Raw genomic sequence first — 15,995 nt, 5'->3', positions numbered from 1 at the left:
TTTTTCTATTTTTCTCATGTACTTTGATCCTTTTTAAACTTGTTCCAAGTATTCACCGCAAACATCAATGCACTTTTGGGCTCTTCTGACCCTCGCCGCAAAACACTCGCGAAAGGCTGTCTTTGGGAGGTTGTCCAGCTGTTCTTTGACAGCTGCAATCAGTTCCTCTCGAGTTTCGAAGTTGTGGCCTCGCAGGGGTTCTTTCACCTTCGGGAAGAGCCAAAAGTCACATGGTGCAAGATCGATTGGCCATTGTTGAACTTGTCAAGGAAAAACTTGCACCATTCCACGCGAGCTTGCTTTTGTTCCACAGTCAGCAGCCTTGGAACCCATCGGGCACATTTCTTTGTAAAGCCAAGATCTCGTCGAATGATGGTGTCGACAGCATACCGGGTCATCCCAAGTTCCAGGGCAATTTTCCTGATGGTCACACGACCATCTTCTTCCAGGAACTCCTTCACACGATCAGCATTTCTGCCATCAGTCGAACTTCATGGTTTCGGTTCACGTTCTTCATCGTCAAAGTTGAAGTGGCCTGTGCTGAAGCGCTGGAACCACTTAAAAACCATCGTCTTCTTTGGAGCATTCTTCTTGAAGATGCGAGAAAGTTTTTGGCAGCACTCTTTAGCTATTGAACCATCAGAAAAGTCGTAAAAAATCATCACTAGAAAGTCACGCACGCATGGAGTCGGGAGCTTCACCGCTAGCGCCGGCTGCGCACTCTCAGTTCGTTTGCTTCTCCTGTTCATTCTGAAGGAAGAGAGGGAGCAAAACATCTGAACAAAAACATGCAACCTCTTGAATAATCCCTCTACACAGCAGAACAGGTTTCGACAGGCTGACACTCGACAAATGATTAAATTCCGCGCGGAACCCAGACAACCCTCATATTAATGCAAAGTCATGACTTCTTGTTATCCTTATTTCAAACACAACTTTGAAAACACCCAGAAAATATTTATTAAAAATGCTTAACTTAAAAGAATATACCATTGAAATTAATTTTACATCAAACATTTGTCAAACAATCAATTGGAAAAACTTAATCAAAAAAGAATGCTAAAAAACCAAGTTGTTAAACCTCAACCAAATTAAGGAATTCCAGTAATGTCAGTTCAGCCATTTCAGTCTGTTCAATATGATGATACAAATAAGGTAACAAGGTTCTAAATAATCCCTCCTTTGGGTGTGACTCAATCATCAGAATAGTATAGAAGAAATGAAAACAAAATTAATTTAAAAAATATGAAAACTTTGTCAGTTCCAAATTTTCATCCACACATCAATAGACAAGACACATAGAAGGCAACGTTTAGATAGACAGCTTCACAGTCATACAGAATCATAATTATCTTTGATCAGTGAAAAAATTACAAATAAATACTATTCACGAAGCTCTGGTTTTCTGGTTTAACAGAGACACACATGGCTTCTAAGGGCTGGAGTTGATATACCTTGCTTCTCAAGATCGAAAACAATCAGATGCCTGTGATGGTGTGGATGAAACCCATAATACCGAGTTCCTCTGGGGAGCCTCTCGAGCCTGCCACCATTGATAATGTACCTGAGGGATGAACCAGCAGATGAGGACACTCACACAAAGCAAGAGGTAGGTGCATAAAGGTGTAAAAGTGCTTTTTATTAAAAACAAGTCAAAAACACTGTTCCAAAGTACAGTGTAAAATTCAATAAATCAATAATACATAAAACAAAGTGACGGTGAAGTTTAAAATCAAACAAAATTAATCTTTTTAAGAAGGATCAATCGAAGTTAAAAACACAGGCAGATAACCGTCTTTTAAAATCTGGTCCTCAGTGTGTCCCTTAGATAATGACATCTCTTCTGCTCATCCCGCACTGGATCTCACAGCAGAGGAGATGCCCTGTCAACAGACACAGCTGACCTTGCACAGGTCTGGGTCCCTGCCGTTCTATGGCTACAACAGAGCTCTCCATCCGAACCCAAGGCTCCGGTCCCCAAAAGTGTTCACTATGTGGCTCTCAGTTCAAGCCTCGCCAACCAGGACTTATATGGCAAGTCGCTCCATCACTCCGGCTCTCTAAACCGCTCAGTTGAAGTGATCAATTCTTCAGACCCAGAAGGAGCTCTCTTTCTTGGCTGCCTGCCTCCTCTCTCTCTCACTTACTCACATCAACACTCTCCTGTCTTCCTGCTTGCTTCTCTTCTCTTTAACCTCCATTCTCCCAATTGGGTCTTCCTCTCGTTGATCCTTTCCTTTTCTTGTGCCGGCTCATTCTTATATGCTTCTGTGGGTACAGCATCTCAATCGCAGACCACAGAAAGCCGATGAAGCAATTGAGACAGACCACACCCTTACATGCAGCTGCGTCTCACCCCAGTTACTCCAACAACCCCCCAGCAGCTGCGTGAGCACACACAACCACAGAGATCAAGCCGGTCAATTAATTATTCATTTATTAAAATGACCAACTTTTTCTAAGCCAAGGATCCACTATACCACAATGCCATTCAGTTGTCATGACTACAGGAGTCCCAAGAGCACAAGTCCCAAAACACTTACAGAAATTGCCCACTAGAGGGGGGAAAACACCATCAAAACCCCAACTAGACACCAAAAGGGCCATGAAGATCTTTATAAAATAAAAGGTATATTTTAACAAAAGGTAGTACAAGCACAAAGCTCCAAAGAGCACCAAGGAATTGGCTGAAAAGGCAAGGTAATTCACAGTAAACAAAGTCCCAGTACAGTATCCAAAAAACAGGGCATAGGTTGAAAAAATCCAGGAAACACGAAAAGCATCAGAAAGGCAGAGAAAACATCAGAAACACTCCACTCCCTACCATATCCGTTCCTGGTGGTCAGTGGCAGGTGGGCCCGCTCCTTGGGGAACCACCCACAAAACACAGGGGATGTAACTTATGTCATTACCACATACAATTGAACATTATGTAAAATGTACATAATAAATAAAATGAACATAAATTGAAATAAATGGCATATACTGTTAGTAGACACAACAGACCAGAAACACGACTTTGAACACCAGGCAGGGGGGAAATGCTGGCTGAAACATGACATCAGTGGGACAGCTGGCCTAATTGGAACAAATAGAAAATAAAAACTCCTAAAGCTGTGCTTTGCAAAGCCTGGAATATGGTGGTGCAGAGCTACAGCATACCCTTGCAAAATCATCATGGTAAGAAATTAGGGTGTGAAACAGAAGTGTACAATAAACAAAATGTTCACAAACAATAGAACAGACTTCTCACAATTGCAGCCCAAGCACTAAAAATAGCAATAATAAATAGCTAGCTAGAGGAAAGTTCGACACCACAGTCAAAAGTATCTTGCAGTCTTGCAGTATCCATGAGTATCCATCTGCACTTTTAATTTTCTTCTACCAAACTCTGGACTTTGCCAGATGCTTATGAAATGATGCCTTCTTGTAGACAGAAGATTTCTTATCTGAGCTAAGAAGGGTCATTAAAAACTGCAGCCTTCATGCAAACCTCTGCCAGCTTAATAAAATTAAAGTGCATAGTGTAGCTAGCTCCTGGGGACTGCCACATTGTGGCCCCGTGGAAGTCTAAATATTCAAACTTATGAGCCTAATTGTGTCAGTTCAGCAGAACATTTGTACAACTCCCTCTCTGCAGTAGGCACAACTCATTTTCAAAAATATCCATCAGTCATCCATCAATCAACTTTCAATATCAGATTTTGAAAGATTTATTAAAAGGAATTTACAATGTCACTGGCCATTTTACACTGTCCACTGGGAAATGCTACATCCCCAGAATGACATCTGAAAAAAAACACATTGTACTTCACTAAAACCCCACTGCATACATTTATAGGCGTTTGTAAGACTAGCTGGAAGGCAACTATTCAGGCTCTTCTTTAGGAATAATTTCAATGCTTGTCAGAATGTCAGTCAAGACTCTGAACACATCTCTTGTGCATGTTTTCATTTTTTAAATCTATTTAAAATATTTCTTGTTCATGTGGTCCAAAAATGTTATTTTTTTGTGTGTTTTCTCAAGGCTGTAATCTAGTTTCTGCATTATACCCAGTGTTGCTGGCATAAACTCTGGCCTCAGAAAACACCTGAATTAAACAAAAAAGGTTTGAGAATGTTATGTTATGGTCACTCAATTATATTCAATAAATGGTATACTGTGAATTGATTAATCAATTAACAAATCATATACCCTAAAATGAAAAGATTTTTTTGAGTCAACTTTTTCTAATATATTATTGTGAAAAATGAGAATCTATTTTGGCAGCATCAATCACAAAAAATCGTGATTGGTCTCCCCTAGACTTTCTCATATACTCAGATATGGGGAGGAATATTTGAGGAGTAAACCACAAGACAATGATTATATTTTTATATTATGTACATTAAAGAACCATCTACAACAAATCATGTCAAATTAATAATATTTTGAACAATTATTATAAGAGTAAAGTTGAATAAATTTGACTCAGGAGCTGCATGAATAAAAAAGTACCACTTCTGGTTAGCGGAAATAACTCAAAAGTTGACAGAAATCAATGTTTTGTACCTAATACTTGTATGCAAAATTTGGTTGACCTAACCGAAAGCATTTTCAGGTTATCATGTTTACATACACAAACACACACACACAGACATAATTCCAAAAATGGTATTTTCGGACTCAGTGAGGTCTTAAACATCAAGATTTATCAAAATCTCAAAATTGAACTTTTAGATGATTACAATTCTTTCCCTACAAGTAAGTAAATTGGACTCAGGGAGGTCTAAAATTTCAATATTCATCAAAATCTCGAGGTCGAATTTTTGGACGATTACAATACTTTCCCTATACTTTGTATACAACAAAGTAAAAAAAACTCCCTCTAGACACCAGTTCCTCACAGTGCACATTTACACAAACTCACACCAGCCCTCTCTGACACAAAGCCAGTTCAAAGTCTAGCAACTAATCTAATATGCTTTTAAACATCAAAAGTCGATACAGACGGTAAACAGGGTGGAAACTGGATTTAGCTCCTAGGAGCTGTGAGACACCTGCACTAAATCTGAGTGCCAATATGCCACCCATCAATCTATCCCTAAGTCTTTACTGTTAGCAGAGGACACCATAATGAAGTATTTTAAGGAACAAGCAGAGCAAAAATTCAGGGCGAAACTGAAAAACGTAGAAGAGCTTGGAAATTATTTTACAGAGTCTTGTTGGATAGAACTTGGAAGAAGAATGAGGGTGATACACAGTATATAAAACATGCAATATTTGACCTTTCGAGTGGAGGAGGACACACTCAGTTAACTGATGACATGACTATCCTGCTTTTGAAGAAAAGAATAGAAGTTCATTTGGAAATATTACTCAAGAAAGAGAAACCTTCCTAAGGTGGCTAACTTAGTGAAGAAACCAAACAGTGCAGGCCCACAAGTCATTGGGGCATCCTGTCTTGGACTTCAACCAGTAACCTGTTAAATGTATCTTATTTTCACAAGGGGAAATTAAAAGCTGCAGAACAACTTGCAGGCTGAGTTGAAGATTTTCAGTGTATCGCTATGTTTTTAATATAAATAGCCTGCTCATATTATATTTTTATTTCTGATTATTATTACATGTAATAGCACTGTGTTATGTTTGTCCTTTATGTTGTACATTGTTTGCCTTTGTTTTCATCTTGTGCTGTACAGATCCAAAAGAAAACATTTGATGTGCTCTGCCGAGAGATAGGTCAATATGTTTTTTTGTTTTACAGACACTTCTAAAAAAGGTGGAGTAAAACTGCTGGTTTGACACTAATTGGTTTATTTTATTTGAAACAATATTATCCTAATGTTAAAAAAGTGTTACTACACCCTGGCATGTTGAGAACCTACAACTGCTGGACCCTGGACACACTGTGCACCACATGTTGTCTGTTCAAACCTGGGACTTTTGATTTGCAGCTCTGCACAGCCTTCTACACTCTAAACTTCTGCATACTTCTACAACATCTGAAGAGGACAACCACAGGAACACAGAGAGCATCTCAACTGACTATTGCATTCATCTCTGTTGTCATTTATTGTGGATCCCCAAAAGTGCCTGTTTTCAGATTGGTATGCTGAAACATTCATTAATACAGTTTTTTACATACAAGAAAGTATAAAATTATCATTTCCGTGTGTGATAGATTTGTGTTGTCATTATGGTTATTTTGTCACTGTTGTGGCTTCAAAGTGGTCTTTTAAGTGGAGCAACCTTTTCACAGTGCCGTTTTCAGCACTGAACCTTGTCCATCCGAGCACATAGCGCTCTGTGCTGGATACACAACCAGAAACAAGAATTTTTCATTGAGCGTGGCTAAGTGTTCAGTTTTGATTTTAATGTTAACAGTTGTTAAGGCCTCATGAGCAGCCTTTGGCAGAGTTTTCAAGAGAACAGAACCTGCACAACTAAATATAAATCTTATGAAGCAAAAACAATCTTAATGTAAATTAAATATTAACATTTATATTTTAAAAACCTTCTAAACAGCATGTCTGCTTTAGCTTTAAATCTTGGACGTTGTCTGAAATATATTTTTGTAAATGTCTATCATTGTGAAATGTGTTATATTTCCTCCTTAGTAGAGTTTCAGTTTCACTGTTACACAGACCTGTGCTTTGACCTTATGAAGTCACTTTACTGTGAAGTGTTTTGTCTAAACTGATATCAGTTTGCCTGGGTGGTACACCAAGCCTCAGAAAACAATTTGATAACTAGGGAATACAAAATGTTTTAATAATGCTTTATTTTAAGTGTTAACTTTATTGTTCAAATATGAATTTGTCTGTTTTAATATTTAAGGGGATTGTGCCTGCATATACTTCTGGTTGTTAAATTTGTATATTCAATGTACATAGCTACTAAATGGTTATTCAAAGTAGATCTAGATACGCACCCACTTTTCTTTGTTACCAAACTTCTTTTTGTTTTATTTATTTTCCTAATTACAGATCTTTGTCACTATTTCGCTAAACAAAGAGTAAAGCTTGATTCCTCCAAAAATGTTTTTGCATTTTACATTGAATTCCTCCCAAGTCTTATATTTTTTAGATCAACTTGTTTTAGTTTTTCTCAAATCCCCTTGTCCTGTATGGAAGCCTTGACTCATTCAGCTTATGCAATGCTCTTTCTAGATTTCTACCTTTCCACAAATATCTGCAGAATATTTTTGTAGTTTACTTAGGACCCATGTCTTTGACTTGATTCCTGTGGTGTTATAGTAGCTACAGATTTTCATTTAAATTAATTTCTAAATCACATGTGACTTTTGTCTGTCCATGAATCATAATGATTAGCTTAGTGTTATGCCGATCGCAAGTATCCAAACTGGCTTGGCTAGAATGCAGCATAGACCCACATGTCTTCATGATCATTTAGTTCCATTGCTCTCTCTAAATTTTCTTCTGGCAATGAAGTTAGTGAGCAACAGTGAGGATTTTGTAAAATGGACCAGGAGATGCACAAGTGTTCAAGAATCTGTGCTAAAAGTAAATATCTCAAAATCTGAAATTCTGTTGTCTAATTCCAGACAGCAAAACCATAAGTGAAGTCAAAACAAGAATTGTCAAAAGCTAGTACCAAAGGATGTTAAAACTGCAAACAGAGCCTAGAAATGGAATGCTATGAGCTGGTGACCAGAAAGCTTTAAACACTGTGAGCACTGACTCTTTGAAGTTTTAATCCGTAATCTTGGAGTAAAGCAGTGCACTGTGACCTAGCACACAGTTCATCTTCTTGAGAGGCAGCTTCAAGCAACACTGAAGCATGTCCTTGCAAACCAGTAACAAAATGTTGAAGCTACAAAATAGTAAAATGACAAATTTAAATTAAACAATAAAAACATTTTGGTTTATCCCAAAGTAAATTATTAATACAAATTGTATTATGTATATGTTACCGGCAATGTATGAAAGGCAGGCAATATATAGAATACCAAAAATTGAACGTTAAAGTATGAAACGATTAATATGTCACACATTTCCTAGGCATTCTATGCAATGCCAAAAGACAAACCAGCAAAGTATAAAATACTCCCACTAATGACGTTTCTAATGTTTTTGTAAGAAAGACAATTAAGTGCAATTTAAAATAAAACTCTTTTCTTTCTTGTTGCATCAAGTAGGTTCAATTTTATTTTCTCTTGTTTTCCTCAATAAGAAAGTCCTATACTTTATTTTGTATGTCATTCATTTTCATATACGTCTTTTCAATAAAAGCCTTTTCATGACTCTCTTTTAATACTTTGCCTAAATAGCATTTGCCATTCTATATAATGCCTAGGTATTACATACAATGCCTAGGTAAGTATATATAATATTAAAATAATTCAGATATTTCGTACTTTGCCCAAAAACGCCAGGCATTCTATATATTGCCTAGGCATTCTCTACAATGCCTGCCTTTCATACATTGCCGGTAGCATATACAAAATGAATGTAGAAACAGCAGTAGAAACACAAAAGCACCCAGAAGATTTGCAGCTCAGATGCTCTCCACCGGATCTTTTCCCTAACCGAATGCCCAGGTTGACTTTTGGCTTTATGCATGAAAGATCACTGCTCAAATGGTAAAAGCAATTAACCAGAAAATGCCTGTTTCTTTCAGAAGTAATACAAAAGATTTCATTGTTGGAAACTAGAAATAAATTCATACACCAACAGTAAAGTTTATTGAACACTGCAATTTGTTTTTCTAAACCAGAGGGCTTAACAGTGTTATAATTGACCACTGAAATCCACAGAGGTTTATTTTCTCCAGGGATGCTGCTGACTGGACAGATATCACTAGGCTCCACTGATGTTAGTCAGTTTCAAATTATTTTTTCTCTCTCTGATTAAACAACTGTGTGTACTGGTGTGTACTCATTATGTAATAAGTAATTTGTAAACATTGTATTTTACCTGAGAACTTTTCACAGCACTCTATGCCTGCTGTAAGTGAAGAGTGCTATATAAAAATAAACTGAATTGAATTTAACCGTGATTGTTGTCAGAGAAGAATTGTAAGGAGTCATTCAGCAAACACCATGATGAAGACAGAGTCAAAAGTGAAACAGCAAGATTTAATACCAGAACACCAATAACATGAAAATATAAAATTCTCATAAATTAAAAAAAAAAAGTTATTTATACAAAACATATATTTCAGTTTTCAACCAGCATTATCATATGGCTATGTAACAGGGGGATGCCTTATTCAAAAAAATGTTTAATTCACAGCCTATTGCTGCTTTCAAGTCATAATCTGGGCAGGCTGCACATCAATGAACACTAAAGTTTCTTACTGCAGACTTACTGCACATAAGTTATTAAAATTTGTTCTTCTTTTTCCTTATTGTCTTTTTAGTCTGTTTTCTACATTCAGGTTATGAATTCTGAATTTTTCTACCTCTGCCTTAACCAGCATGGAGACATACAGCAAGACAGTCAAAGGTGGAGTAACGCATACTCCTTTTGTTTGTCATAATGCATTTTCTTGATTAAATACTTAGAAAAAAGGGAAGAAGTTTGGGTTTAAAGACATTTATCCACAAACTCTGAAAGTACAAATTTTACCTGCCACAGGGTAACCAACTAGTGTCAATTTTACAGTACTTGACCAGATACTGTCTTTCTAATTTTCTCAGTCACTGCTATATATATTTGAATTAATTATCTCAGTGTCTCATTTAAATAAAATTAAATTACATATAAGTAGATAGCCAGATAAACAGTAAAAACAATTGTACTATTTTTATACATTTTTATATTCTGTCCTGTCCAGACAAAAGAGCTAAATATCAAAACACATATCAAAGAGACAATCAACAGAATAATAAACTATCAAAATGTCAGAGAAAAAAACTCCTCCCAGACCCAATGGATTTGTCTAATTTAAGTACCAATTCACCTTCAGGGTTCAAACTCAAGTTAGGCTTTGTCAGGATGTAGCAATTAATCCCTGTCTCACATTTACACATCGATGGACAGGTTGCAGAAGCAGTGGAGAATTCAAAGCCCAGGGTACCACTATTTTCTACACTACTGTATAACATGGGACACCATCCATCTGTTTTGATGAAATGCTCACCAGAGGCTGATCATTCTGAGGCAATTAGAAGATTTTCCAAAAATCACAGAAAGGAATGATTATTTTCTACAGGGCCAGTATCTCTATGAAGTATGAGCAACCGGTAGAGGGGGTGGTTGTGTGCTGCTTCTACAGTCAAGGTCACTTTCTCCCCTCTTTGGATTCAATCTAATTTTCTGACTAGTTGAACTCTACCCACCCTTTGCTCCTTCTCCTTCCATCTGGTACATAATTTAGATCAATCAACACCAGATGTTCCAGATTTTATAAAAGTACTTACTCACAAGCCGACAGATGCAGGAACTTAGCATTTATAACTTGGGTGTCATCTACATTCACACAGATAGAGAAATATAGACCTTATTGATTCTAAGAGGAAATTTCAGAGTCACTTCCTTTTGCTGAACCTATTGATTTCCTTCTAAATATGCCACTCCCTATTAATATACATGTCCTTTTTTATTTACCTCAAAAATGTTATTGAATGAAATTTACATATCCATTGAATGGCTTCAATGTATGTCAGTTTTCATTCATTTTTCTCTGCTGTTCAACTCAGAAAATAAAATTGTGTTTCAATAACATTGCATTAATGGGCATGTAAGTCATCCAATTAGTATGCTGGGGCTGACCTTTTAGTACAATAATATTCTGGTAAATTAGAACATCCTACTGATGAGAATGCAGAAAACCTTGGTATAATCCTGGAAAATGAATAGTAACAACTGTACTCAGATGGTTATGCCACCCTAGTAGGAACCTCTGTTAAAACAGAATAAAGGCAGAAAGAAGCAGTCGGATTAAAACACCTTCCATTAACAGCAAGAATTGGCTTCCAGTAAATAAACCAATTGGAAGAAAAATTGCCAGGCCCTAAGGCCATCCATGAGTTGGAGATGGCACTCTATGATGGGATGATGTCCTATCCAGGGTTTGAGCCTCTCCTGTGCCTTAAACCATTAGATTACACTCTAAACTGCCAATCCCATCCTATGTCCCTAAACATGGACCTAAGTATGTGTATAAATGGGTGGATGACTGAGTGCTTTAATTGGTAAGCTTGAAAACAATAAATCTCCCTTGAAAGGTGGTCCAAAGAATTACATATAAATGCCTTTTCATATTTTTACATTGACAAAGCTTAAGTGTGCTTACAGTTTGAATTTGTTACCATCCTTCCTATTTGTCTAACTTGAGGAAAATCTTCATCAGAAATTTTCTTGCTTTTGCATTTTCTCATATTTACTTCTTTTTAGTTATCAGAAAAATAGTAAAATAAGTGCTGACTGGACATTGGAGCTTTTAGGAACAGTACAATCAGCTGCCATGTGTACTTTTCGGTTTCTTAAAGTTTAACTACAGCAACATGACCAGAGATAACACAGAGATTAAACACTGGGAGCTTCATAGTAGATAAGCTCTACAAAGGAGGGCAGAGATCAGAGAGTAAGGTAACAGGGGGACAATAAAGAAATACAAACATCAGGAAGCATAAAATATGTAGCATAAGTAAAAAGCTTTCTTTACCAGACATGGTGGACATTGCGAGAAGCTGGTGTTAAACATGAAATTGAACAATTTAACCACATTTCCATGAAGACAAGAAGGACTAAACAAAGAAAAAACTATTACAGTTCTTGAACCTACTTTCTCCATTGTAGAGTCACAAGCTTGTCCTGCCACTACTGGGTACTCTTGTACACTCCCACATTTACTGCTGCTGAGCCAATATGCACTCACTATCTGTCTGTTTTCTAAACTTGCTTAATCCAAGTTTATGGTCCTAGGGGTCTGGAATCTACTTTGGCTGGCACCCACCCTTTAATGATGCATCAGTCCACCACCAGTCTAAAGTGGCCTTTTCATACTTGCTCACACCAGGCCCAGTAACTTACCACAATCTTCTATGGATGTCTTGTGGTTGGCAACCAACCAACAGACATAGACTTGGCCTGGAATTCAACCTGCTACAAACCACTGCACTGCTCTCTACATATAAAAAAACATAAAAATGATTTTCTGAAACATACTTCATTCAGTTCAGCATTGGTCATAAAGAAGAAGACCACCTTGGACTGGACTAAGAGCATACTCACATACACACTTACACTTATTCAGCCACTTTAAAGATTCTATTGACCCAACACCTGAGAAGAATCCATACTACCTGTTAAAAAAGCAATATAGACATTGGGAGAACATGCAAACTTCATAAACACAGTGACCATGTTGGGTGTTCCTGAAACAGTGAGGCAATGCTGTCCCGTCATTATGATAGTAGTTTTTATAAGAATTGTTATTTATAATTATTATTTAATAGTTTTTTTATTATTATATATTCAGGCACAGTAACAATTATATCTTTCCTGAATGAAGTTTGAATCCTGTTGAAGTAATTCTCTATTCGGTGTTCATTGTGGTTTGGCTTCCTTGTGATGCTGATTTGCCCATTGAATATTAGAATGCCATACCTGGCATCCAGATCAGACCTAAATCCAGCCTAAATAGACACATCATATTTATAACCCTGTAGTGGATAAGGCAAGTCCAAAAAAGAAATGCATGAAAGGATGACATGCCAGCTGTCTGTGTTATAATGAGCAAACTTGATGTCCATGCCTGTCATGTAGCTACCACTTAAAAGTCATGCCCACTTTGCCCACTGTAATTAATTTTCATTTGGATGTTTAGTACAACACAGACCATAGTCTGAATTATTCTAATTATTTGGATAAAGAAAACAAGACAAATGACAGTAAGTTAAACCTGATGAGCATTTTAGCAAGGGTACCATACAATAAATAATTGATGACTTCAGTTAGGCATATCTTACTAGGATTACTTCTCCTCCAAAGACCCAGACATACAACACTGGAGGCATCTGTTCATTCTCTGAATACAGTTTCTCTGGTACAGGGTGTTAGGAGTTGGGCTTTATCTAAAGAGCATCAGGTACATAATGCAAACCAACCTTGAGTGGGATGCCAGTTTATCACAGGCATCATAGGGCCTAGATGGTACATTTATGACAAAGTGAAAAGACTGACAGCTATTCTTCAGTTGTACTTCATTTTTGTTGAGGCCAACAATCCTACGCAGAGCTGTTTAACTTCAGCTTCTGTCATACTCAAACCATTGAGGCATTGCAGCTACCACTCACCTGCCAGACATGCTGTGGTGTCAATCCACTTTAAAAGCTGCCCTGCAGAAAGCTCTCCTTTGTGGTTGGCGTGGAAAGGCAAAACAGACTGACACATTTCCACCTGCCTTAAACTGGCAGAGGTCTTCTCTTTCATCCAGTCTGTATCTTCCATATGATTGCTTGCCTCACAGAAAGAGCAGGACTTCAGGATTGTGTTGGCACTCGGCAGACTCCTTTCCAGACAACAGCTGTCCCCAGGACCTATGTCCATGCAGTCTGAATAGCCAGCAAGACTCATTCCTGGTGATTTCTCTATCTTCTCATCTTACCTCTGCTCAATCCATGCCGTTGGGTTAATAAACTTTCTAGGTAGCCAGTGAATTCAGGCTGAGATGCTGCAACTGTGTGCACTTTTACTTCAAAAGCACATGCCTCTCGGTGTGTAACCTCCTCAGGTCACCTGTGATTGGGAGTGCTAACTCTGCAGGACTTTGTCATATGCAAATATGTGATTTACTGTTGCTGAGTGCTTTTTAGTGCCAGTAAATGTAATGTATTTCACATCTACCCTGCAGTGGCTTTCCTGAAGTGAAAACAGCATTAATGTAAGTTAACATCGCCAGCAATTTTACATCTGAAGCTTATTCTGTGCACTATGTAGCCAAATCATAAAACCCTTATTTCTGTTTCCATTCAAAGTTCTATGCTTTTAACAAGGTCAATACTTTTTTTTGTAAGGTACCTAATTATGAAATATTTCTGTGAATATTTTGTGATAAAGTTTAATGGGAAAGAATGCAGGTTGAAGTTGGGCAAAATCAATTTGGCATTTCAACAGCTCAGACAACTATGGCTTTGCCTTATTTATTTATTTGTGATTACAGTTTTTATTATGAGTTCAATAAGCAAAAGTAATAATCAACAATCACAGAAAAAACATTGTATGCAATAACATGCCCACATTCCTAAAACCCGTAGAAGAGCTTCTAATAGGATTAAAAGTTGCTGATGCCTAGGCAGGCTGGTGAGAGAGGACCCCATACACAGCAAACCCCAGAGAAAAAAGAAGAACCAGAAAAGGGAAGAATTAAGATTTGTGGCATGACGTGGACCCCAGCCAACTAGCTCCCAACGGTTTGGTATTTCTCTATTTTGGAGCTAGATAATCTGTTGATCCACAGCACCGAAAGTTCAAGTAAGATTATATTAAAGAAAGGATTTCTAGAAGTTTACAAAGAGGAAGCCATGAAATTTCCAGGGAGTGGATAAAATTAGTTTAGAAGAAATTGTAAGAGAAGAGAGGTCCAGGAGAAGACATATATTAGAGAAAAAGGTAATGCGTATATATTGTGAACACGAGGGGTCGCTGATTCCCCTTTAAACCCAACAGACACACATGCAGGACACAGGTTAAAAGCAACAAGAAGCCGTTTTAATATTTTCCTCTTTAAATAGTTCCTCTAAGCACCACAGCCAACAATAAATAAACAAATACCAAGCACAATAATCTTAAATCTCTCCTCCACACCTCCAAGCAAGCTTTGTCCACCTCCAACCAGAACTTGACTTTCTTGTTAGTCCGAAAGTACTTCTGGACTACTCATCCTCGTGACTTGATAGTACTTCCAGACTATGAAGGAAATAAGAGTCCCAAGGTTTTCTCATAGCATCCCATGGCAGGATCCACGGTACCCAGCAGGGCTGCGATACCGAACTCCATAGTCCATGATGCCCTGCGGGAATCTGGGGCACCGTTAAGCTGTGGGGAAGCTACCATGTAGCGCTTTGGGGGAAGCAGTGTCCAAATGTAGCCGCCTTCCCCCATCCTTCCATCCTCTTGGCGTCCCGGCCGGGCTGAGCTGCCAGCCATCCCTTACAATATATCTACTTTATATATTGTCACGCTTGGGTCACAGATTTGCACAGAGACACAGGAGGTTGTAGAAAAAAAAGGAACTTTATTCAAAGCACAGCAAACAATCATTTGTCTCTTTTCAAAAGTTTAAACGTGCTCCATGACAAGTCAGAGATGACAATTCTGCCAGGAGCAGAGAATGTCAGAGAGAGAGAGAAACAAAACAACCAATTCCAAAGTTGACAGGTGCAGCACAAGGCTTTTAAGTAAGCGGAGTACCGTGTGAGAGGTTTATCGTGCGTTATAGCGCAAGTAAGAAGAGTAAAGAGCAATGTGAAGGTAGACTGCCAGCTGTTCCAGGGGTTTTCCCAGGGGTGTCTGTGTCCTCTGAGGGTGCAATCAGCGCTCTAGCTTACAATATATAAAATCCTAAGCCTATAAGTGCAGCAATTTTGTGCAACAATTTTATGTAACGTTTTTATGTCACTTTTTTTGTCACGCTCGCTTTAAAACTTTTTTTAAAACCTACAAATACATGTTTGGTATCATTCTTTTCAGAATTATCGAACTTTAATGTGATGTTAGATTTTCAGATTTTTAATTCCGTATTTAAATTATAAGCTAAAAAAATATCAGGAACTCACATCCTGCAAGACAAGACTTTGTGCTAACAGATGTAACCATGCCCGTGACTGGATATAAAAGACAAAGAGTAGATGACAAAGACAGTTACTGTACAGACTTTTAAATGTTCAAAGTGCCACACGAAATGCAGATCACGTGGCATGGCAGCAGCAGCAGCAAGCCAGCAGCTGATCGAGCAAAGAGGAGGTAAAAAAAAAAAACTGTATTTGTTTCCCATTGTATCACTGTTTAAGAGGGGGTTTCGGAAGAGTGACCACGTCTCCTTG

General features: G+C 37.8%; 1 protein-coding gene across 1 annotated transcript in view; it reads right to left on the bottom strand.

The window, feature by feature from the left end:
- LOC114654272 (acetyl-coenzyme A thioesterase) overlaps positions 1-13,664 on the bottom strand; it is a 176,614-nt gene extending 162,950 nt beyond the window's left edge. The window contains exon 1 of the mRNA XM_028804705.2: positions 13,248-13,664. Coding sequence (XP_028660538.1) covers positions 13,248-13,527 — 280 coding nt within the window. The 5' untranslated portion in view covers positions 13,528-13,664. The remainder of the gene's footprint in view (positions 1-13,247) is intronic.
- Between the last annotated feature and the right edge of the window lie 2,331 nt (positions 13,665-15,995).

Source organism: Erpetoichthys calabaricus, chromosome 7 (genome assembly GCF_900747795.2).
Source record: "Erpetoichthys calabaricus chromosome 7, fErpCal1.3, whole genome shotgun sequence".
NCBI classification, from domain to species: Eukaryota; Metazoa; Chordata; class Cladistia; order Polypteriformes; family Polypteridae; genus Erpetoichthys; species Erpetoichthys calabaricus.
This window is presented reverse-complemented; position numbering and strand designations above follow the sequence as displayed.